At 41.9% G+C, this 24,575-nt stretch overlaps 1 protein-coding gene across 19 annotated transcripts in view; it reads left to right on the top strand.

Annotated features, from left to right (window-relative positions):
* Positions 1-1,525: 1,525 nt before the first annotated feature.
* The window catches only part of CDIN1 (CDAN1 interacting nuclease 1), a 186,264-nt gene continuing 163,214 nt past the window's right edge, over positions 1,526-24,575 (top strand). For 8 of the 19 annotated variants that reach the window (XR_010600664.1, XR_010600660.1, XR_010600661.1 and 5 more), the window contains exon 1: positions 1,550-1,803. Coding sequence is in view for 10 of the 19 variants with exons in the window: in XM_042857448.2 (XP_042713382.1) it covers positions 1,703-1,803 (101 nt within the window). In the remaining 9 variants the exon portion in view is untranslated. Of the gene's footprint in view, positions 1,804-24,575 lie in introns of all 19 variants that reach the window. The other 11 variants (XR_010600665.1, XR_010600666.1, XR_010600662.1 and 8 more) reach the window with 5 other exon arrangements.

Genomic DNA, 24,575 nt, shown 5'->3' with positions numbered 1-24,575 from the left:
TTCAATAAAGTGCTAGGTTTTTAAAGAGGACTGGAACTGTAAGCAAAGATGCTATCTTATATTTGGTTTCTACTGTGTTCATGGAAACAAGGCTTTGAAAATAAACAAGATTGCATCAAAGAAATCCCTGACTCCATCACCTTTTCTCCTCCTAACCAAAACAACCCACAAGATCCTGTAAACTGTCTAAGAGGGATCAAGAAGAGGGTAACAACATACAATTATCTATTAAAAAGGAGCTCCTATCATCCAGGTATTTCTAGACAATTCTTAAATACACAACACTAAAATAAAATCCATAATGGGAGCACTCTGCTTAAAATTATATTTTATAAAATCCTATTTTAATATGTTTATTTGGATGTTAAATTACTGCTAGGTACACTAACCTTACTGTACTGAGTTTGCAAGTCCTAAAGTACACTGCATGAGAGGAAGATGCTACCTAGAAACAAATGACATTGACCAGTATATTTATACTGTTGAAACTGACAGAAGCAAATAAACAAACAATGACAATGGTGAAAAGTAATTTATGTTTAAAAATACTACACAGGTTGAAATAAGGGACTAGAGGGGCACATCAGTATCTCCTTGAAGGCAGCAAAGGAGAAAGGACTAAGGGAGAGGGGGATTAAAGGTAACAGAGTGGTCAGGAGGTGTGACCTCCGAGTGGCAGTTTTAGGATCCATAGATCTCTGGGCACACAAAGAGGGTGCCAACTCTTGTTTTTCCCAAACCATACCCCTGTGTCCCGCAGCTTGTATGAGTCCTTTAGCCACACTATTGGCAGTAAAAAGCAACAGAGGGTCCTGTGGCACCTTTAAGACTAACAGAAGTATTGGGAGCATAAGCTTTCGTGGGTAAGAACCTCCTTGCATCTGAAGAAGTGAGGTTCTTTCCCACGAAAGCTTATGCTCCCAATACTTCTGTTAGTCTTAAAGGTGCCACAGGACCCTCTGTTGCTTTTTACAGATTCAGACTAACACGGCTACCCCTCTGATACTATTGGCAGTGTGAGCCACTTCCTGGTCAGTGCAAAGATGCAGGCCAGGGAAGGAAGCGAGTCACGGGACAAGTACCTCCATCTTTTTTTTTTATCCCTCTCAAGGTGAGTAAAGGGTTCATGGCTCCCCCCTCCCCAAACTGGTCTTTCCGGGGGCTGCACTTCCACGTCCCATGGAAGGGGCAAAGAACAGCATAACGACGTTATGCAACCATTTGGAGATAAGGCCAGCAGCCATGGAGTAGCCGCTCCACTGCGCTGCGGGGGGTGGGGAGGCAGGCACGCTCTCCACTCCCATTGCACCAACGGCTGGAAAGGAGGCGCCCCGCGGGACAGTAGCCAGACGGCCGCAGCAGCAGCTACCTTCTCATGCATAGTCAGAGCCCGCCCACAGCGCGCATAACCCTGCAGCCCCGCCCCCAAACGTTAACTCCTCCCAATCGCCGCCGCCGCCGCCCGTTCTTCCCCCTCCTCCTTATGCCTGAAGGGCGGGGTGGCAGGAGTCGGTAACTGTCGCGCATGGGCATTGGGCTTTTTCAGCGCTGGGCGCTCGCGCGGGGCGTCACAGCCTTGCTGCGGCTGCAGCGCCATTCTCTTCTTTCTCCATCCCCTAGGATTAGAGCGGGCGCCCCTCCCCCCCCCTTTGGTTGCTGCAGCCCCTGCGTTGTGTGACTGGGAAGCTCCTGAGGGCGAGACATGAAGCTGAGCAAAGCCCAGTATGATGAAATAGCCCAGTTCCTGGGGCACGTGCAGCCCACCAGACAGAGCCTGAGGAAGCTGAAGGAGAGATTTCCTAGGTAAGTCTGTCTCAACCCCCCACCTTTGGGCTGTCACCCTATGCCAGTGCAGCCTCCACTCTTCTGGGCTGGTGGGGTGGCCTGCAATCTCCATGCGTGGATTATAGGAGCCAGATCTTGTTTTTAAGGGCAGCCCTGCAAGGTGGTTTTCTGCGTTGTACAAAATTCTACATGGTGCAAAATCACACACATACACCCTCTCATAGTGCAGCATACAGTCATCTGGGGGTAACGTTTGTCTCGTGTGACCTGATGGGGATCAAAATAAAGGATGCCCCCCAAATAAGAGCTCTGGTTACCCAATGTGAACCCCAAACTCCAAAGAGATCCACTTGCCCGAATGAGCCATCATTGTATTGAACCCTGACTAGGGGAAATTGAGGGGGAATCCTGCTTGGGATGCTATTTCCCTTTCCTTCTAGTACAGGGAAAGGAATGGCCTGCAGACCCTGCTGTAACTTTTCTCTGCACATCGTGCCACTATTGGGTTGGTTTAAGGCTCAATCAAGGACCACCTGCCTAGATGAGCATTAACCCATCTTACCTTCTGCTACTCCTTCAATTAAGATCAACAATGCAGTCAGGTTAATACCTACTTGGACAAAACTGAAGAGCATGGATGACAGGATGTTCTCCATGAGGAGTTGGGCCTCATTTCTTGCATTTACTTCCTGCCAGCTATGATAGAGGTCATGTTTGTTAACCTTCAGGAGGCTGCAAAGCTCATCTTCTTTCCCAGGCTTTTGGGAAGGGGGTTGATATGAGGGTTATGAGGTGATAGTGGCAGCCATGTGGGATGTTACTTATGTTTTCTGGGTATTTAGGACTATATTCTCAGTGCTTTATGTAGGCATAATGTTTGTTGGGGGGGGGGGGGGGGTTTACAATTTGTTGTTTTTGTGAAGATGCTACCTGTTCTGATAGGAGAGCTTCTCCCGTCGTCGGCGAAGGTACTCCACCTCCCTGAGAGGCGGCAACTATGTGGACAGGAGAAGCCCTCCCATTGACATAGCACTGTCTAAACTGGGGAATAGGTCGGTATAACTACATCACTCGGGGCTGTGGATTTTTTACACGCCTGACAATGTAATTATACTGACATAAGTTCCTAGTGTAGACCAAGTGTTGGTGAATTACTCTGAAGTAATGCTCTTTCCCTGGCCTAAATGTATTCCTTCACAGAAAATAAATCATGCAACGCCAACTTTTTGAGCCTCTCTACCAATATGCTTCAACACTGAGCTGGATGGACTACCTCTATGAGTAAGAGGGTAGTTCAGCCTCCCTTCTCATTCTCTTATTAACCTCTGCTGAGGTAGCAAGTAAAAATGCACATTGTGGTTGCATTTTTTGTGACTGTGACAGCTGTCCACTGGGATTTATTAATCAGCAAGCTGGAATTTTAGAAAATCATTCAACTGAAGATTCCATGAGAAGCCTTTCAAATATTTGGGCTTCTATTTCAGTTACAAAGCAAGCTCCCACCTCCCTCCCAAATTTAATATTTTAAAATAAATGAAAATAGTTTTTCAGCAGTTGAGACCCCAGAAGTAGCTGCAGGCTTTGCAGAGATTGGAGTCCACTTGGTCTGGTCTACATTAAAAAGTTAGCATGGCTTAAGTATGTCACTCGTGTTGTAAAAAATGTCATGCCCTGTGTGATGTAATTAAGCCCCTGGTATAGACTCTGCTAAATTGATGAAAAAATTCTGTTGCTGTTGTGTCTACACTACAGCAGCGCCCCTACAGCTGTGCCGCTATAGCATTTCTAGTACTGACATACTCCTTGTAGAATTAGCTGTAGAATGAGGGTATGTCTACACTTAAAACGCTACAGCGGCACAGCTGTAGCTGCATCACTGTAACACTTTACTGTGGACACAGGTTACAGTGATGGGAGGGGTTCTCCTGTCACTGTAGTGAATCCACCTCCCCAAGTGGAGGTTGCTAGGTTGATGGAAGAACTCTTCCATCGACTTAGCACTGTCTACACTGGGGGTTAGGGTTGGCATAGCTATGTCTCTCAGGGATGTGAATTTTTCACACCTCTGAGAGGAGTAGCTATGCTGATCTAAAGTTTCGGTGTACACCAGCCCTCAACCTTCAACAAGCGTTCCCTTTCCTCTGATTATAAAACTCTGGATCATCTATGCACACAACTTGCACCAATTTAATTAAATCAGTTTAACATCACACCTTTAGCTAACTGATGCACCTTGGATTGTGGACTGTCTAATCTGATATGAGTGTTCATACACAAGGTTGCACTGGTTTAACATGTTGATTTAACATCACACAAACTTTCAAACACATTCAGGAACTTTCTGTTCACCTCCCCACATATCCTTTATCAGGTACTTTGAGCCCACAAATCTATGTATCAGTAATGTGCAATGGGGGTGTCATGATTGCATACCACAGAACTGATAGGCCTTTTACTAGCAGCTACAGATGGAAAACAATGCAGTTAACTTTAACTTTTTTGTTTAAATTGCCAATTACACTCCACTTTGTTAGACTGGAGGGTGCAGTGCTGCAGTTCCATAGACTATGTCCTTAATTCAAAAATCCAACAAGCCAAGGTAATCGCCAATTAAAAAAAAAAAAAAATCACCCCTTAACCTTTTCTTTATTAAGCTGAATAAATTGAGCTCCTTGGAACTTTTACTATAAGGCATGGATCCATAGATCATTCTTGTGACTCTTCTTTGAATCCTCTCCAATTTTTCAATATCTTCCTTGAATTGTGGAGACCAGAAATGGGTACAGTATTCCAGTAGCGGTCACACCAATGCCAAACACAGAGATAATATAACCTCCCTTCTCCTCCTCGATATTCTTTTCTTTTTGTATTCCAAGATCACGTTAGCTTTTTAGGCTGCATTTGCTCTGGGAGCTCATATTCATCTGATTAGCCACCATGATCCCAAGTCTTTTTCAGTTTCTGCTTTCCAGGATAGACATTTGTCTACTGAAATGCATATTGTTTGTATGTGCCCAGATTACTTAATAATCCAGATTTCTCTATATTAGTGATCTACCTTCTTCATTATTTACCAATTCTCCCAACCTTTTTGTCATTTGCAAATTTTATCAGTGATTATTTTATCTTTTCTTCCAGATTATTGATAAAAATGGTAAATAGAATAGAGCTAAGAAACATTCCTTGTGAGATTCCACTAGAAACACACCTGCTCAATGATGATTCCCTGTTTACAATTAAATTTTAAGACCCTGATAGCCAGTTTTTAATCCAATTAATGTATGCCATGTTGATTTTTGTGGTCGTCTAGTTTCTTAATTAAAATGTCAAGCGGTACCAAGTGATATGCACAAGTATACATCAACACTATTACCTCTATCAACCACATTTGTAATCTTATTAAAAATATATAAATCAAGTTAGCTCCCTCTCCCCCTCTTCTTCCAGCATCATCACTACCACCCAGAGCTTTCTGGCTGTTTTGAGATGGGAGGGTGAGGGTTCCTGTTGTCTTACCTCTTCCAGCCTCCTTTTATTTTGTAAAGGAAGAAATAAAGGGTGTCATCTTTCTCATGAGCATCAGTCCCTGAGTCATCTGCCGCCTGGGAAAGCTCTAAGCAACAGCAGAGTAAAATTGACATGATTCTTGTCAGTTTCACCTCTACCCATGGGTTTCTGAATAGTAGCAGAAAGTGAAAGTGATCGGTGGGGAGATTGGGAATGCTTGTTAAGTAGTAGAGGTAGTGGCTGTTTGTTTTCAGATTTAAGAAAACAGCAACATAACAGTTTGTGCTTGCACTTGGAAGGATGTCTAGGCATTTGTAAGGACTATAAGCATTGTTATTAAAATATGAAATTTTAAATACAGGAAAAATTCATAGCTTTGCTCCTCCTTACCACTTGCTGGGGACATTTTCCCGGTGGCCATCCGTGAGTGAATTTTTCATGCCTTGTTTACACAAATCATCTCATTGATTTCAATGGGACTACTCACTCATGTGAGGAAAAAGCAGGATTCGATCCTCAGGTAGATATGTAAACCTAAGCAGTCATTATATGTTTCAGTTCCACCTTTAAAAGTAGCAACTCTTTGAAGTAGTGCACCAGTTTAGTTTATTTGGAATATATAATGTGACGGGTTGGATCATGGAAACCCCCTTGGGAGCTGCCACCGATGTGCAAAGACTACCCCTGCTTCTGTTTTCCCTGCCAGCTCAGGACTCTAGCACCCTGTCTTGCTGAGCCAGACACTCCCGTCTGCTCCAACACAGACCCAGGGTCTGAATCACTTGTCCCAGAGCTGCAAGTTTACCCGAAAACAGCTCACAGAAGTGTGCTTGTCTTTAGCACTCAGATGCCCAACTCCCAGTGGGGTCTAAACCCAAATAAATCCGTTTTACCCTGCATAAAGCTTATGCAGGGCAAACTCATAAATTGTTCACCCTCTGTAACACTGATAGAGAGATATGCACAGTTGTTTGCTCCCCCAGGTATTAATACATACTCTGAGTAAATTACTAAATAAAAAGTGATTTTATTAAATACAGACAGTAGGATTTAAGTGGTTCCAAGTAGTAACAATCAGAACAAAGTAAGTCACCAAGTAAAATAAAATAAAATGCGCAAATCTATGTCTAATCAAACTAAATACAGATAATCTCATCCTCAGAGATGCTTCAGTAAGCTTTTTCTCAGACTGGACATCTTCCAGGCCTGGGCACAATTCTTTCCCCTGGTACAGCTCTTGTTCCAGCTCAGGTGATAGCTAGGGGATTCTTCATGATGGCTCCTCTCCCCCCTTGTTCTCTTCCACCCCTTTATATATCTTTTGCATAAGGCGGGAACCCTTTGTCCCTCTGGGTCCCCTCCCCCCCCCTGGAAAAGCACCAGGTTAAAGATGGATTCCAGTTCAGGTGACATGATCACATGTCACTGCAAGACTTCATTACCCACTTGCCAGCACACACATATACAGGTAAACACAACCATCTGCAGACAATGAGAGTCATCAAGATTCCAAACCACCATTAATGGCCCACACTTTACATAATTACAGTAAGCCCTCAGAGTTATATTTCATATTTCTAGTTTTAGGTACAAGAGTGGTACATTTATACAAATAGGATGATCACACTCAGTAGATTATAAGCTTTGTAATGATACCTTACAAGAGACCTTTTGCATGAAGCATATTCCAGTTGCATTATATTCACTTATCATATTTTTTATAAAACTATTCTAGTTACATTATATTCACTTACTATGTTTTTATAAAACCTTATAGAGTGCACAATGTCACATATACCATCTCCAGCACCTACACAAATACTAGTTTCCTTGAGAGGTTTTAATTTTTTTTTTTTTTTTTGTCTGTGAGCCTTCAAATTCAGTACCATCATTTATGGATGATATGTTACATCACTGTTTCGCTTTGTCAATAGTATTTGGAGCAAAAGCTAATATAATTTAAAATTTAACTTGCACTTCAAGCTACATTTAGCTAAGCACGTAAATGGCCTGAGAATATGTGATGAGATCTTATTCAGTTGGAGGCTTGAAAAATTCTGTATAAACTTATTGAAATCTTGTATGTTATAACAACCAATTACAATGAGCTCTGTTACAGTCAAAATAACTTTATAGTGAGTGAATTAGACTATAAGTTCCCAATTACTTGAGTAAGTTGCAGTGTGGAAATTTTTGACAGGTTTCAGAGTAGCAGCCATGTTAGTCTGTATCCGCAAAAAGAACAGGAGTACTTGTGGCACCTTAGAGACTAACAAATTTATTAGAGCATAAGCTTTCGTGGACTACAGCCCACTTCTTCGGATGCATATAGAGTGGAATAAATATTGAGGAGAGATATATACACACATACAGAGAGCATAAACAGGTGGGAGTTGTCTTACCAACTCTGAGAGGCCAATTAAGTAAGAGAAAAAAAGTGGAAATTGTAACTTCTGTTATAAAGAAGCTGTTAAAAGGCTGATTGCTGAGTTGAATCTGTAGAGGTGTTTTAATCTACATTTTAGCCATGACATAGAATATATGTATGGCTGAGAATGTAACTGTTAGTGAAGTTTACCCAGTAAGGTAGGATATGTCTTCCAAAAAACCATTGTGTATAAGTAACCCTGCACATGCATGCACACGATTTGTGTCTAACGCTAAAATGCAAAGTCTCTTTTCAAGACTTGACCTGAACTTTTTACAAGACAAGTTGTATGGAAATGACCAAAATCCGTGTGAGACTGCAGTAGTACAGAACCAAAATGAAAGTTGTGCTTACTCCACTCTTGAAGAGTTAATGGGGAAGAAGAAAGTTTGAAGACTTATTTTTTGGGTGGAAGTGTGAATTTTTTCTCTTAAAGGTTTTTGTTTATTTTGCTTTTATATTTGTGGAGTAGATTTGTCCATACTTGAAGAGGGTAAGAACATTGGGTTGAAGACATTTTATTTTATTTTCCTCTCTGTCTATTCTGAGATGTATTCAGGGTTGTTATAGCTGAGATGTGACAGCTATAGCTTATTTCTTTTGCTAGTTCATCTCTTCAAAGAGCAGTGCTTGTTACAATTGTGAAATGTTCAACTATGATGGCTATGGAGCAGGAACTGTCACGTGGGGAAGCATCTGAATTAGAGCAGTCATGTTGGCTAGGTAAAGCATGAGTCTTTCTTGTCCTGAGGAATCTGTACAATAACAAATGTGTTAAAATCAGGCCATGCCTTTATTCAAAGCCCATTGAAATTGGTGGGATCTAATGGTGAAGTATAAAGACTAAAACATCCTGTTGAAGCATATTTGGAAATAAATTTCCTAGAAATGTGCTATACTTCAAAATACCATTGTTGTATATCAGGTGCACTTGTTTTAAATACAGAGGAAAGAATAAACTTGTTAAAGGAATAAACTAATTGTACTCCTCTTTGGTGGTCACAACCTACTTTAATGTGATGCTTTGTAAAGTTATATATTTGTAATAATAATTAGTAGCATAGTAATATAACTGTTGTTCCACTTTTGTCCTTTGCGGTATTTCATCGTGCAGCAACTTTGGTGTCCTCTGAAAGACAAACAGATGTCTGTAGATTTAAGGCCAGATTATTGTGGCTGTTGAGTAAGGATGGCATGGAAGATTTAACACTGACCATATGTGATTTTTTTTTTTAATTGACTCATGGATTTTGGGCTATTGTTATAGTCATATTTTGTGTAGTGAAGGACTGTAATAGTAAAAATGGTAATTCTGATTGTACTTCAGGGACAATTACTTATGGTATCATTCTTCTGAAGTCTGAAAACAAGTTCAGGTTAAGAGTTTTACGGGAAGAAGAGATTTGGTACATCATAGTGAAAAATATTTTATTCATGTGATAGCTTTGTGGACAATCATAGTCTGAGCTATATTACAATGGCACAATAAATTGCTGAATACACTGTCTGCTGAATATGACCTCACCATGAAAAATTTGATGCATTAGAGTAGGAAAGGTTGGAATATATCAACCTTAGCTGACAAGGGACTTTGAATTTTGACCTAATACAGATGACCTCTGTGTGCAATAAAAGTGAGCTTAATCTCCAGGTCAAGGTAGAGGTGAATGGCAGGGCATTGTGGAAAGGCTTGTGCTGGATCTGGATGGATCATACCTAGCAAGCAGAGAAATAGAAAACTTAGTTTTTAGGATCACCAGATGGTTATTTACTTTGTTAGCTCAGCTCTGTTCCCCACCATGAACCAAAATATATCTAAGCACAGCTGACGCTCTAGCTGCAGTAGACCAACTTGTTCAATTGTTTGTCTGAGTAAAAGGTATGAGATGTATGTGTTTTTGCTCCTATATGTCATTGACTAGCAAAGCTAAATATAAAATGTTCTCTTAGCATGTAGAAAAGAAGGTGTCAAATTACCTTATTATTTAAAAAAAATCTAGAAACTTTATTCCTTTGACAGCCAGTGTATCTTTGGAACACATGAAGTTTATTCCTAAATGGCTTCTCCCTTTAGCAGGAATACAATTAAAGAAGTTGTTGATATATTTCACAGGGATTGAATAATACAAAGGGAATGTGTCCTTGTGAGAGCTTTATTCCTCTAGAAGATATTTGTTCAAATGAGCGCCATTATACAAGAAAAAGTTTTAGATGCTCTGTAGGTTACATAATAAGGAGGTCATATCTATAAAAATGGTAAATATGTGTTTACTGTAAAAATTAGAATGTTTTTATTTTATTTAGCCAAATTAAATCCACTAGCTAATATTCTAGGAGAGTCCTATTTTACTAACATGCTAATGATGTACGCCCTGAACATTGAATACTTTACACAGATAATAGTGATGGTTTTGTGTGTGTGTATAATATATATTTTTTTTAAAGCAGCCAGGAGGAAAAAAGTTTGAGACTCACAATGGAAGGAACCTCTACTCCTTTAATAGAGCCTACAAAATATATTTTCCAGGACTGATCAGCTCTGAAGGCTCTAGAGGTTTGATGATTGGAATGGCAGGAAATCACGCTTTCAGGACATAACGAATTGACTAGGCCATCCATCATTTGTTAGCATGCACTGAAACGCAGGGTTTGTGTGCAGAGGCCTGTGATTTAGTAAATACTTGGGAGATGAATAGAGCTTACACACAAGGGAAGATATTGCTGTCCTTCAGCAGCCTTAGACAGAGATTCCTGCTGAGAAGGCCGTCTGACAGCAGCTCATCAGTAACTGGCCTGTCACAGTCAGTGATGCCCACCAACCATTGCTAGTATATTAAATGCATTTTTAATATCTGCTTCAGTAGATTTAATGAAGAGAATTTAGTTTCCATACACTGATCACTGCTTCCTCAAGTGTTTTAAAGCATTGACTGTAGCACTTGCAAGAAAGGGAACTGTGTTGATACTTGGGAGAGCTGATTGAAAAGGAAAGTTAAACAAAATGATATACAAACAAAATAAGTCATTAACTGAGCAGTCATGTTGTTACAGTGAAACAAAAATGATTGTTTGAAAAAGTCAACATAGTCTTATCTGCTCTACCTGCTAGGAGACCATGGCCTCCTGTACTGGAGGGAGCAATATAGAGGTGGAAAGAGAGAGATGTGCACAATGGTTCTGTTTCTAGTGTGGCTGACCTGACTAAAAATCATGACTGCTTTCCCTGAGCTTTCAGATTTTAGTACTTGAACCAAAGGCAATGCTCTGTGGCTTTCATGGCTCTTGGGAAGATGATGGGTGTATGTGAGACGTATTGGAAGAGATTTTGGTTTTTAATGATTCTTCAAAGAATCTTGTTGAACATTTTACCATAGCACTGGAAGAATTAAACTAATGTGGGGGGAGAAGGAAGTTGAGGGATAAAAATTTCCCAAGTTACATAAAGTGCAAGGTTTATCATGGATTATTTAAAATATTGACCTTTTGTATATTTTTAAAGTCCATGTTAACCTTGTACCAAACACTAGGCTCTTTGCTATCCCATAGATAAGAAAAATACTTGGCTACTACAGTTCAGAATTTAAATGTTTAAAATCTTATTGCTATTTGTGTTTCCTGGGAATTTTGAGGAAAAACTGCTAGTTCTGTAAAGTACACATGTGTAGTCTTGTTCATCTAATGAATTTCAGTACTGACAGTGTTCACTACAAAACAACAATACATTGTTTTCTCTCTTGCTCTTCTTTTTTTATCTCTGGAATATACCCCACATTCACAGAAGAGGAAACATCTACAGATTGGGATCTATAAATTTTATTCTTGTATGTGTCAAAACAGTAATGTATTAAATGAAATTATTATAAAAATTTAAGACATCTTAAATACACTTACATTTTTATAACACATGGCAATATTAAATAATACATTTCCTTGTTAGCATCTGTTTGCCATCATTGTTGGCAAGACCTATGATTTATTGCCTAAATTAATGACCAAGACCATTTTGGTCTTGATATATGCTCCTAAACTTATCTTATCACTAAATAAAATAAAATGTATGCTCTTGTGACAGTCATTTTTGTAATTGTTTCTACTTCTAAGTGTCCTATTCAGTGAAAGCAGCATAATAGTCTGCAACCTGAAAATAATCTTAGAAAGCTAAATTGTATTTCGTGTTGAGGAATAGTTGGTAAGGATTTCAATGAGAATTTATAATACAGTAACTTTTTTTCTCTTTCCACTTTTACCTTATTATTTTAGTGGCAATCCACCAGAAGAAAGTTTGAGGAAACAATGTCTGTCTTAGTGTTACTAACACATCTGATCAACTCCTGCACACTGAAGATGAAATCTTGGTCCCTTTAGAGATGATGGCAAAACTACCATTGACTTAAATGGGGCCAAGATTTCGCCCTATATAAAGTTCTGCCATGTTTCTGGCTTTTAGCAACTACAACATCTTATTGATCCTGTGAAGACATTCTATCTTTTTTTTGGTTTGACCCCTCACCTTCTTGAGTCAGTAGAAAATACCTGGGACCCCTTCTAAAAGCTGGCCATCTTTTATGAGGGGAATCTTCCACCCACTCTAAAGCCCCATCTAGTAGTCCAACCAATACTACAGAAAACATTGCTTTATGCTAGAGATCTCTTGAGCTACCACCCAATGTCTAATCTCCTTTTTCTAAGCAAGATAAATTTAGAAGCCAGCCATAAACAATCACCAATGCCATTTTCTTGGGCTTCTGAATAGCATTAGGTTGCTCTGGTGGATGGCCTCCTCTTATATATACAAAAGGAAAATACATCCATACCCATCCTCTCTCAGGTGTCTCAGTAGCATTTGGTACCATTGGTCACCAGACATTCCTGCCCTGCCTCCAAGAAACAGCAGGGAACAAAAATGCCTTGAAATGGCACAGGTCCTTCTCAGACAGACTAAGGTGGTGTTAGGAGCAACTTATTCCTTCACCTGTGGCATCCCACTGGCTTAATCCAATTCCCTATGTTTTACAACACACATAAAACTGTTTGGAGAACTGGTAAGACAACATGAACAAAAGTGCCAGCAGCATGCAAATAATGACTTCAGTCATAGTAATGGGCATCTTCACTCATATTATTTCATGTGGTCCTTTAGAACTCATCATTGCAATAGGATGCTTGGGTAGCAATGGTGAGACAAAGCACCTGCTTCTATCTGTGCTGGCCAGAAGACTGCACATCATCCTATCAGATGCAAACCCGCTAATGAGTTTTCACATTTGTGACCTCCAGATTTTTTTATTATTGCGATTCTTATATAGGAGTGAATCATAGACTTTAAGGTCAGAAGGGACCATTATGATCATCTAGTCTGACTTCCTGCACAACGCAGGCCACAGAATCTCACCCACCCACTCCTGTATCAAACCTATGTCTGAGCCATTGAAGTCCTCAAATCATGGTTTAAAGACTTCAAGGTGCAGAGAATCTTCTAGCAAGTGACCTGTGCCCCACGCTGCAGAGGAAGGCGAAAACCCCGCAGGGCCTCTGCCAATCTGCCCTGGAGGAAAATTCATTCCCGACCCCAAATATGGCGATCAGTTAAACCCTGAGCATGTGGGGAAGACTCACCAGCTAGACACCCAGGAAAGAATTATCTGTAGTAACTCAGATCCCACCCCATCTAACATCCAATCACAAGCCATTGGGCATATTTACCACTAATAGTCAAACACTAATTAATTGCCAAAATTAGGCTATCCCATCATACCATCCCCTCCATAAACTTATCAAGCTTAGTCTTTTGCCCCCACTGCTCCCCTTGGAAAGTTGTTCCAGAACTTCATTCCTCTGATGGTTAGAAACCTTCATCTAATTTCAAGTCTAAACTTCCTGATGGCCAGTTTATATCCATTTGTTCTTGTGTCCACATTGGTACTGAACTTAAATAAACTCTCCTGGTATTTATCCCTCTGATACATTTATAGAGCGCAATCATATCTCCCCTCAGCCTTCTTTTGGTTAGGCTAAACAAGCCAAGCTCTTTGAGTCTCCTCTGATAAGACAGGTTTTCCATTCTGCCGATCATCCTAGTAGCCCTTCTCTGTACCTTTCCAGTTTGAATTCATCCTTTTTAAACATGGGAGACCAGAACTGCACACAGTATTCCAGATGAGGTCTCACCAGTGCCTTGTATAATAGTACTAACACCTCCTTATCTCTACTGGAAATACCTTGCTTGATGCATCCCAAGACCGCATTAGCTTTTTTTATGGCCATATCACATATTCTGATAAAACTAAAGCTGGTAGAGAGTGCTGCAGCTCATCTGCTTAGACTAGGTGCTCATGAACACATCAAACTAGTGATCTGCTTCTTGCACTGACTCCCCATGGAAGGAAGTTCATATCAACTTCTGAGACTCAGAATCCTGTATGAAACTCTCTCTCTCCCCCTTCCCATGGCTTTCTACTACACTACATTCCACTGGAACAATGAAACTGTCAGTCAATAAAGAGAGGCTCATAAATGCAGGAGACAGAATTTTTATAGGAGCTGTACCTAGACTGTATGGAACGCCTGCAAAAGACAAGCTGCGAAAAAGACTAATATAATTCTGGGGTGTATTAACAGGAGGGTTGTATGTAAGACAAAGGAGGTCCTCCTTTACTCAGCACTGGTGAGGCCTCAGCTGAAATATTGTGTTCAATTCTGGGCAGTACAATTTAGGAAGGATGTGGAGAAATTTAAGGGAGTCCAGAGGAGAGCAACATAAATGATCAAATAGGTTTAGAAAACTTGACATATGAAGAAGTGTTAAAAGAATGAGGGGAGACCTGATAAGTCTTCCAATATGTTAAGGGCTGTTATAAAGAGGACAGATCTCAATTGTTCTCAGTCTCCACTGAAGGTAGGACAAGAAGTAATGGGTTTAATCTGCAGCAAGGGAGGTTTAAAATAGATATTAGGAAAAACTTTCTAAATGTAAGAGTAGTGAATCTCTGGATTAGGCTTCCAAGGGAGATTGTGAAGTCTCCATCATTAGAAGGTTTTAGAAACAGGTTGCACAAATGCATGTCCGGGATGGTTTAGGATTACTTTGTCCTGCTCAGGGTATGGATTTGATGATTTCTTGAGGCCCCTTCCAGCCCTATGTTTCTATGATTCTATGACCATAGAACTCTGGATATTTTAAGAGCTAAATGAAAAACACAGACAATATAAAGAAACGAAAACCTGTAAACTAATCAAGCTATTTCTCCTACCGGCTAAAGAGAAAGAGGGATTTGTATTTTTAAATACTTGGCATACACTCTAGTGATTGGAATACTTGGATAGTTTGTGTTTTCAGGCTGACAAATAAACTGATACTTACATGTAGGGTGACCAGATCACCCAAGACAAATATCGGGACGCGGGGGGAGGGGGAGGTGATGCGGGGGGGGGGGTGGCCAAAAAAAAAAAAACCCTTCCTCCGCAAGCGCTGGAGGGAGGCCCGGGAGACTCAGGGGAAACGCGGGGCCGGGGTGAGTAACAGTCCGGCCTGGTCCCTTGCAGGCAGGACTCAGTTGGGTGGTAGGGCGAGGAGGGGGGCGGCCCGCGGGGCCAGGCGGCGGCTGTTCTCACCCCCGGCCAGCGGGACTCGGGAGCAGCCGCTGCTGCAGCTCCCACTGCCGCGGGGGCAGGAAGCGGCCATGGCGCTCCGCGGCTGCAGCTCTGGCGCCCCCGAACCCCCCGAGCCGGGGCCTGCTGCGGGGACCCAGCAGCGCGTACGCTGCGCCCAGCCCCTGGCCAGCGTCTGGGCTGCTGCCCAGCTGGTGCTATCCCGTGGCGGCCCCGGAGTGGGGGCAGCAGGCCCCAGCCCCCCCGTCCCGCAGGGGAATGAATGGGGCTGGGCTGCCGATGCCTCCGCCCCGGGCCGCCGCGGGATAGCACCAGCTGGGCAGCAGCCCAGACGCGACTGGCCAGGGGCTGGGCCCAGCGTACGCGCTGCTGGGTCCCTGCAGCAGGCCCCGGCTCGGGGGGTTTGGAGGCACCGCAGCCGCCGAGCGCCATGGCTGCTTCCTCCCCCGCAGCAGTGGGAGCTGCAGCAGCGGCTGCTCCCGAGTCCCGCTGCCCGGGGGGACAACAACAGCCGCCGCCTGGCCCCGCGGGTCGCCCCCCTCCTCTCCCTACCACCCGACTGAGTCCTGCTTGCTCGGGGCCAGGCCGGACTCTTACTCACCCCGGCCCCGCGCTTCCCCTGCGTCTCCCGGGCCTCCCTCCAGCGCTTGTGGAGGGAGGGGGAATGGTGAGCCCGGGGAAGAGGCGGGGATTTGGGGAGGGAGCCAATCGGGGGAGGAGGGGGCGGAGTCGGGGCGGGGGGGGGTGTGCGAGCACTTCCAGGCTCTAGGCTCCGGGGCATTTCCTTGTTTGTCCAGTGTCCCGACCGCATGTCGGTCGGGACGCGGGACAAACAAGGAAATATCGGGACAGTCCCGATAAAATCGGGACGTCTGGTCACCCTACTTACATGAGAAATACGTTTATACATTATTCTGTTTTCAGATTAGAAATACAACCTTTTGATCATGAAATTTAATTCCCCAAAAATGGAGGGGTAAAGGGAGGAGAGGGCACTGTTTTTCACCCATCTCTGTTGAATTTCTTTGTCATCAGCAATCTGAGAGAACGATAAGGTTTTCTATAAAAGATCTGTTTAGTTGAAATAATTTTTCTAGTAGTTCAGTATGACCTCTGGGTTTATCCTTTTCCTAGGCAGGAGTCCTTTTGGCCATCCAATGCATACAATTTCTGACCTTCCTGCTAAGACAGAAGATCAAACTATATGTTTAAAATTTACACTAGGAACCTGGAACCACTCTGAACTCCTCTAGTGACATTTGAAAATTCTTCCTGTTCATGGTTGGTTGGGTTTTTTATTTGTTTTTCCTCTCAATATTTACTGCATATTGATAACAATAGATTTGCTTTAATTTAAAGAATTCATTGCTTGTCTGTCTTTCCTTACCCCAAAAAATCCAAATACAAAGTCTCACTAACATTTTTACCGTGGGCCAGGATGTTTATAGTAAGCATTATCTAAAATCATTAAAATATTCAGTAGAAAACTAAGTGCTTAGCATAGTGTGCTGCTGAATGCTAAATTCAAGTAAGACACTACACAGACATAGAAACCATTTGTTATATTTTAGTATATGAAGCAATAGCTGTGTAAACCTTAACCTTGTAATTTTGTGAGTTCCACTTTGTCATGTAGCTGTAAAAGGTAATCAAAATAAATCATGGGGTATGAAGAAATATTTTTCTAGGACTTTCTATGTGCTTTCAGAAGTGGAGCTTGATCCATGAAATTTTAGTAAGCATATTAAATAATACAATATGATGTGCAACATGTCAGGTCTGATAAATTATTTTGTATAGGACATTTATACAACATGTTGAGCTGCTATGTGAACAGCTTAATGATTATAAATTATGTTAATCTTTCTTGCCATATTTACTTTTTGTTAAAATCATAGTGTTTTCAAATGGTATATATATTTTTTCAGATAATGGGTATATAAGAAAGGTGTAGGTCATCTCCAAGATAGTATGACAGTGATCCAAGGTTCCTCAGCTGTGCAGTGTACATAACACAGATGTTGGGAGAGTCATCTGTCAGCTATGCCTCTCCTATGGAGTTAAAGTTCTAGAGGGAAAAGAATTCGACACAGTGCTGTCACTGTTACATTTTCACAATAGAAGAGCATGCAAATATTGAACCTCCTGCTTAGCTGTAGTGCCCTGTCTAATGTCTGTGCTGGTTAGAATAAAAAAATAGTGGGTGCATCTAGGACTCATAGATCTGACAAAGGTCATGCTATGCTGGGTATTTGAATTGGAAATTGTCTGGACTTAGATTTTATAAAGCTCCCACTGTTGTCGGGGAACATTTCAGCAGGGTTTTGTCCCTGGAGAGGCCTCTTAGGCCCTTTTCTGTCCTATGAATGAATTTAGATGTGAGGGTTTCTCCTGCCTTAAAACTGTTAAGTTCATTTTGCATACATCCCCAGAGAGAAAAACTGGCAGATGCTTTTGTCTTGGAAGTGTTTAAAAGAAAACTGCAGAACAGGAACAAGAGCGAGAAGGGGCCCTGTGTGGAGTCCCAGAACATTTTGGAAATGGCCAATATGCAGTTTTCATCAGTACTAAGGCGGGGCGCAATATGGTGCCTGTAGCTCACTAGGGAATATGAATGTTGATTAAGCATACTCCCAGGCTTTGAAATTCTGAAAGCAGTGTCAGAATAATGGATGTTGAGCAAATGTCAAGCATTTGTTAATTTCTCTGTTATTTGGAGTTTATCTACCATGATCAATCAAATAAACTAGTGCTTCTCTGTTGTGGCATGTGTCATTGATATGGTGATTAGGTGGCTAGAGAGTCCTTCTGTTTTTTTTCCAGGTAACAGATTACATATAAACAGTCAACTTTAACATAAAGATTTTTTCGTGATTGGTTTAGTGAAAACTGGTACATTAACAAAGTACTTTGTGGTACCAAGAAAAATTGAGTTTCATGTTTATTTCCACTCCAATTTACAGATTTTTAAATGTCCCTTTTCATTCCTGCAATTTTCAAATTGTTGCTTAAAAACAAAACACCAGTTTTTGACATCCCTGTTTTTACTGGAGAACTGGATTGAAAGTCTCAATTTAAGAAGCAGAGGTATTGAATCTTTCACAGAGTACTTTTTCCCCTAAGTGTTTAACAGGAGAAATGAGTTAACTTAGTTATCAGTAACATACAGAAATTTAAATAGTCTGACCAAAAATCCCTTCTCTGAATTCTCACTTTCCAGTCTCCTGCCTTTTGTAATGTCATGGTCTCTCTAATTCTGCAGTTTTCCTAAGAGTCTTGTAGCATATTAAGATCTGATCTTTCTAATGTAAGGAACAAATTGAAAAAAATAATAACTTTTCAGGTCTTTTATACAACCTAAAGCAACTAAGGCCATGATCACTTTTATTTCTTTGTGGGTCACCTTTATAAGTTTAAAATGACTAAGTTTTAAAACTCTCTTGTGATTTTTATGAAGGGGTATATAGGAGTTAGCTGTCCAGGTCCCACTGATTTTCAGTTAAGTTTGTGTGCCCACCTTCTTTAGGCATCATTTGAAAATCAGAGCCTCTGTGTACGTACTTAGAACAACCCATGCATAGTCCTTTTGACTGTATTTTGACAATTCCACTATCAAATTACAAAATTTGAACTATCATGTGACTTGAGTGCTGTAAATTGAGCTAATCCCCTGTGTTTAACAGTAATTTTGGATGTTAACTTTCCCTTGTCCCTGTCTCCGCCCCCTCTTTCTTTTAACACTGCCTTTGCCCCTTGCTTCTTCAAAGTTCCCCCAAGCCAGCGGCTCATCAGGCTGAAGCAATTAAGCCACAGACAGTTTCATAGCCAACAGTGCACAAGAGAGCAATGTGGCCAGCATCACATCTGACCACTTTTGAGTGCCCTAGCCTGATAGACCATAGGGCATTTTGCAGCTGGGTGAAATGGAGATTTCCTTTCAGTGTTATATCAAGCAAGACTCAAACCCACAACCTTCTGGGTTGTAGTCAGTTAGCTTACCCACTCAGCCACCTACTCTTGGGTTAGTGGAATTCTGGCAGTTCAGACAGGTGGCATGACTGGCCTCCACGCGAAGCTAGAAAATACTTGCATTGAAGGGCATGTCTTTCATCTAGTCCACGGATTAGGTTTCCAATAGAATTCTTATTCTTTTGCTCCCTTACAGAGGGGGAAAGTACTGTGATCATATCCCTTTAAAGAGAGGGGGGTGCAAAGGGTACTCAGGAGCGCTTTAAGAAGTGTATAAATCTTAGGGTTTTTTAGATTGGGGAGTTGGAAATAAAATGAAATAAAAACTGCAGGGGAGGGTTGTATCATGTCGTGTATCACTTTCTTGGATATTCTCTGTAAACTCTTGCCTCTAGGTGTGTAGCTTGTGTGAAAGCGACATTTTAAAAATATATAATGCAGGTCTAAGGAACAGCTTGGATTTTATGACCTCTTATACTTCATATTCTCCACCACATTTTTAGTGGGAAGGAAGTGTTGTGGGATTCAACTTGTCTTATCCCTGCTTGTGGAGATGGAAACAAACTTTCTGAAGTGTATGCTCTTCCTACATCTGTAAGGTAACACACTGAAAAGGAGTAACATAAAAATAAAGTAGCAAAGTATCACACTGCTCTAGCTGTTTGTAAGGAGGAGGTATAAATTAATGAAATTTAATACACCTCTATCCTGATATAACGTGACCCGATATAACACGAATTTGGATATAATGCAGTAAAGCAGTGCTCGGTGGGGGGGCGCACTCAGGCGGATCAAAGCAAGTTCGATATAACGCGGTTTCACCTATAATGTGGTAAAAAATTTTGGCTCCCGAGGACAGCGTTATATAGGGGTAGAGGTGTATATGGTTAGCTATGTAATCCTAAATTTTCAGCTGTAAACATGTTTTTCCTTCTTTAAATATTTAACTTTATAAAATAGACAGTACTTAAAATTGTACTTGTGTTATACCTAGCAATGGGGAAAAAATAACTTCCAGACTTGGTTAGAACTACATGTTATTTTAATTATATACTGAAGATTATCATCTTTTAAAGTTAATGTTTTACTGATGGTTTCTATTTTAAATTAACTGCTTATAATGGCGTCATTAAAAACTTTGATGACTTTTTAGGTGTTCATTTGTACCTGGAAATAGTTATGCAACACTATGTGCACTTGACATGTGACACATGCAAATATTAAATACTGTAGCAGCATGAGGCCAATGACATTAATAGTAATTTATGTAATGAGACACCTGGCTGTTTTTATAATTAATTGCTTGTAAATACTAAATTTAAATATAATTTATAGTTTTCTAAATTTGATTATATACTTATAGCAAATAGTGTGTTTTGGGGGTTATTTTTAAGGATTTTTCATTGACACATATGTTTTTATACAGGCCAAAGTATTTTTCTAATTTTTAAATGTAAATCCAAGGTCCAATTATCTTTAGAGTTGAAGTTAATAGGTATGAAAGGAAAAATATGCTCCTGAAATGGCACTGGTGCGTTTATCATTTTGGAGGCTAGTACATTGCTTTAAAAAAAGGAGGAAAAATAATAGGTGATGTGCTCAGATCAGATTTAGAGGGAAAAAAGTAAGGGGAGACTACCAAGTGACTACTTCTCATTTTGCATAAATCAAATTAAGTCTATATATAATCATAAATCTCTTATAGTCCTTATGAGATGGGCTGAGGTATCGTGATCTGAAACTATGCTGTTGAGGGAACCATATAATTGCCCGAACAGATAGATGGAAATGAAAACATGGGACGATTCTGTCAAATGATGCTCGCAGTCACAATCTGAGTACAATGTGATCCCATTACTGTAACTTATAGGCCTCAACTCTGACCTGGAAGGTGGTCATCTAGGTTATGTCTCCGCTGCCATAAAAAACACAAGGCATCAAGTCTCTGAGCCTGTATCAGCTGATTCAAGCTCATGGCGATGGAGCTACTGGATTATAAAATTCCTGTGTAAATGCTTGGCCCGGAGCCCAGGCTCTGAGACCTACCCTCCTTGCATGATTTCAGCGCCCAGATTCCAGTCCAAGCTAGGGTGACCAGATCACAGAGATGAAATATCGGGACGCGGGGAGGGCGGAACAAAAAAAAAAAAAAAAAAACACGTTTTGCAGGGGCCAGGGGAATTAGCAGGCCCCAGCCGCGCGCGCTGCCCTCCCTGGGCACATGCGGTGTATCCCGCCGCCCCGCTGGGAAGGAGCCGCTGGAGTGCGGGAGAGGCGCGGGGCTCCGGACCCTGGCAGCGGCGTGGGAGAGCGGCTCGGGGCTGCGCGAGCGGGCCATGTAAAGTTTATCGGCTCGGGGGGGGACCCTGGCCGGCTCCTCGCCCCTGTAGGGGGGTAGCGTCCCCGCCCCACGCCAGCATGTCCTGCCAGCCGCCACAGGCCAGGTAAGGAGCCAAGTCCCCCCTCGTCCTGGCTCCTTACCTGGCCTCCTCAGCGGTATTCCTCCTCCCTCCCAGACTTGCAGCTGTAATGGTGGCACAAGCCTAGAGGGGGAGGGGTGGTGGCGTGGCTTTCACTTCCTGGAGCTGGTGAGTACGAGCTCCGGCACTGGGCGGGCAAGGGGAGCTGCTCCCCCAGGAGGGAGACGGGGGGCTCAGCCAAGGAGCCAGGGGGAGGGAGAGACTCGGCTCCTTACCTGGCCTGCGGCGACCAGCGGGACATGCTGGCGCGGGGTGGGGACGCTACCCCCCTACAGGGGCGAGGAGCCGGCTGGGGTCCCCCTCGAGCCGATAAACTTTACATGGCTCGCTCGCGTGGCCCCGAGCCACTCTCCCCTGCCACTGCCGGTGTCCGGAGCCCCCCCGTCTCCCTCCAGGGGGAGCAGCCCCCTTGTCAGCCCCCCTTGTCCGCCCGGTGCTGGAGCTTGTACTCAGCAGCTCCAGGAACTGGAAGCCGCACCGCCACCACCCCCTCCCTCCAGGCTTGCGCCGCCATTACAGCTGCAAGCCTGGGAGGGAGGAGGAATGCCACGTGCTTGGGGAAGAGGCGGGGCCAGGGCGGGAATTTGGGGAGGGATCCAATGGGGGAAGGAGGGAGCAGAGTCGGGGCGGAGGGGGGAGCGAGAGTCCCTCCGGGAGGGCAAAATTGCTTGTTTGTCCAGTGTCCCGACCGCACGTCAGTTGGGACGCAGGACAAACAAGCAAATATCGGGACAGTACGTCTGGTCGCCCTAGTCCAAGCACAAGTGTCTACACTACAATTTTATAGCTCTGCAGCCCAAGCCCCATGAGCCTGACTAAGCTGACCTGGGCCAGCCACTGCTGTCTTTGATTGTAGTGGAGATATACCCTAAGGGTAAGAGAGGGTAACCCAATCTCTCTGAACATTCAGTCTTTGGTCACTCTGCCTTAACTGCCACTTAATGTTCATTGTAATTATAGTCTTTATTCTGCAAGACAACCTGGAAGCTGGAATAAGACCATCAAACTCTGTTCACACAGACCACTGAATACCCATCATCAGATGGCAATGCTTTTGCTCACTGCCAATTCAGGCCAGATTTGAACTGGTGAGCTAGATGTGAAAGGCTCACAGAACTGATATATAATGTACTCTCTTCACTGCCTTTTTTTATTTCACTGCCATTTTAAAACAAATCTCCAGAGGGAAATACTAAGAGTATGTGCTGATCAAGTTGAAGATAGAAATACAAATGTTGATGGAATAGGTAGGAGTAATGTGCATCAGTTGATCATGCACTTTTGGAGCCATACTCTCAGTTGATTGGCAGATTACAATGTCAAGATGTAAAACTGTAATTTAAAAAAAAAAATTCACTAATGCTGTTTACTTATTTCTGCCCTATACTGAGTTTGGACAATGACTTCCTGTATTTTAATCAATTTAATGTCTTCCTGAAGGCGTACCGGGTGTAGTGGATTGAACATGGGGCTGGGTGTAAGGCAACTAGGGTTCTATGCCCAGCTCTGTCTCTAATTTGCTCTGTACCTTGGGCAAGTCAGAAAACCTGTTTATCTCCATTACTCTATCTCTAAAATGAGTATAAATGCTTACCCAACTTTGTAAAACACTTTGTTTTGTTGATGAAAAATGCTTTTCAGCTTTGTCCCTCAATACTCTGCTGTCATTTCTGGGGATGGTGTTATTATGGAACAGCCCAAAGCTGGATTCCAAATACTTAGCACATGTGTATAAGTCACACACAAACATGTTTTCACTATCTTTTAAACAATCTGAATATTGGAAAAACTGTTTACCAGTGTCGCATTTAAACACACAAACGTGGGATTTCATAGGGATACTGATTTCTCTCTCTAATGGCTTCATTGTGGTGCCATAGTTGAGCATATTTACCCACTCTATATTGGAATATTTAATATTTCTATTATGGTGGTGCCTAGGAACTCCAACCAAGATCAGGATCCCATTGTATAAGGCATTGTACACACACAGTGTAAATTTTATTTATTTATTTATTTATTTTTATAGATAGTCCCTGTCCTGAAGCGTTTACAGTCAAAATAGACATGGTAGACAAAGTGCTGAGGGAGAAAGGATATAATATATGAACAGTATGATGACTTACTAGCCTCATGTTAGTTCCATGACTTCTCCACTCTTCCCCTCCCAATTTTATGATGGGATTTTGTTAGGAGGGGATTAGCTGAAAGGAGGGAGATGAGAAGGGGAGCACCGTGGACAGGTAGTTTATATATGTGGTTTTGACGTAGTTTTTATATTTACTGCATTAACTGTATCTGTTTATCTTTCACCTGGATTGTTCTGTATTGCCCTAAATATTTTCCAATATGTAAAATTTAATTTTACAATGTTTCCTATGTTTTCACACAGGAGGTTTTACTTAAAAATTTGATGGAAGGGCAATTACTTCAGGGTAAAAGACCTCTTCATGATTTCCATGTTCTAAGTGTATATGCAACAAATACCCTGCCATTTAACTTTGATAAGGTCTACCAAAATGATATTTCTGTTTTCAGCATGCATTAGCAAAAATAGGCAGACAAGTCAGTTCACTTAAGAAGTTACACAATATTATATTCTATTTGTGTGACTTTCTTGTCTGTTTTAACAATTGCATTTTTAATTGTACTTTTAATCGGTGTTTATCCTTTTCATTTAGCATCTAGCTGTGTGTTCTATGAAATACTACTCTTGTCTCCATGTATGCATAGGTGTGCAAACATGCACATAAAATTACATCTTCTCTTGATGACTTGCCTTTTTTTTTCTTTTTTTT

This window comes from Chrysemys picta, chromosome 4 (genome assembly GCF_011386835.1).
Source record: "Chrysemys picta bellii isolate R12L10 chromosome 4, ASM1138683v2, whole genome shotgun sequence".
Lineage (NCBI taxonomy): Eukaryota > Metazoa > Chordata > Testudines > Emydidae > Chrysemys > Chrysemys picta.
Note: the sequence above shows the minus strand (reverse complement) of the source record. Positions and strands in the feature narration are given on the sequence as shown.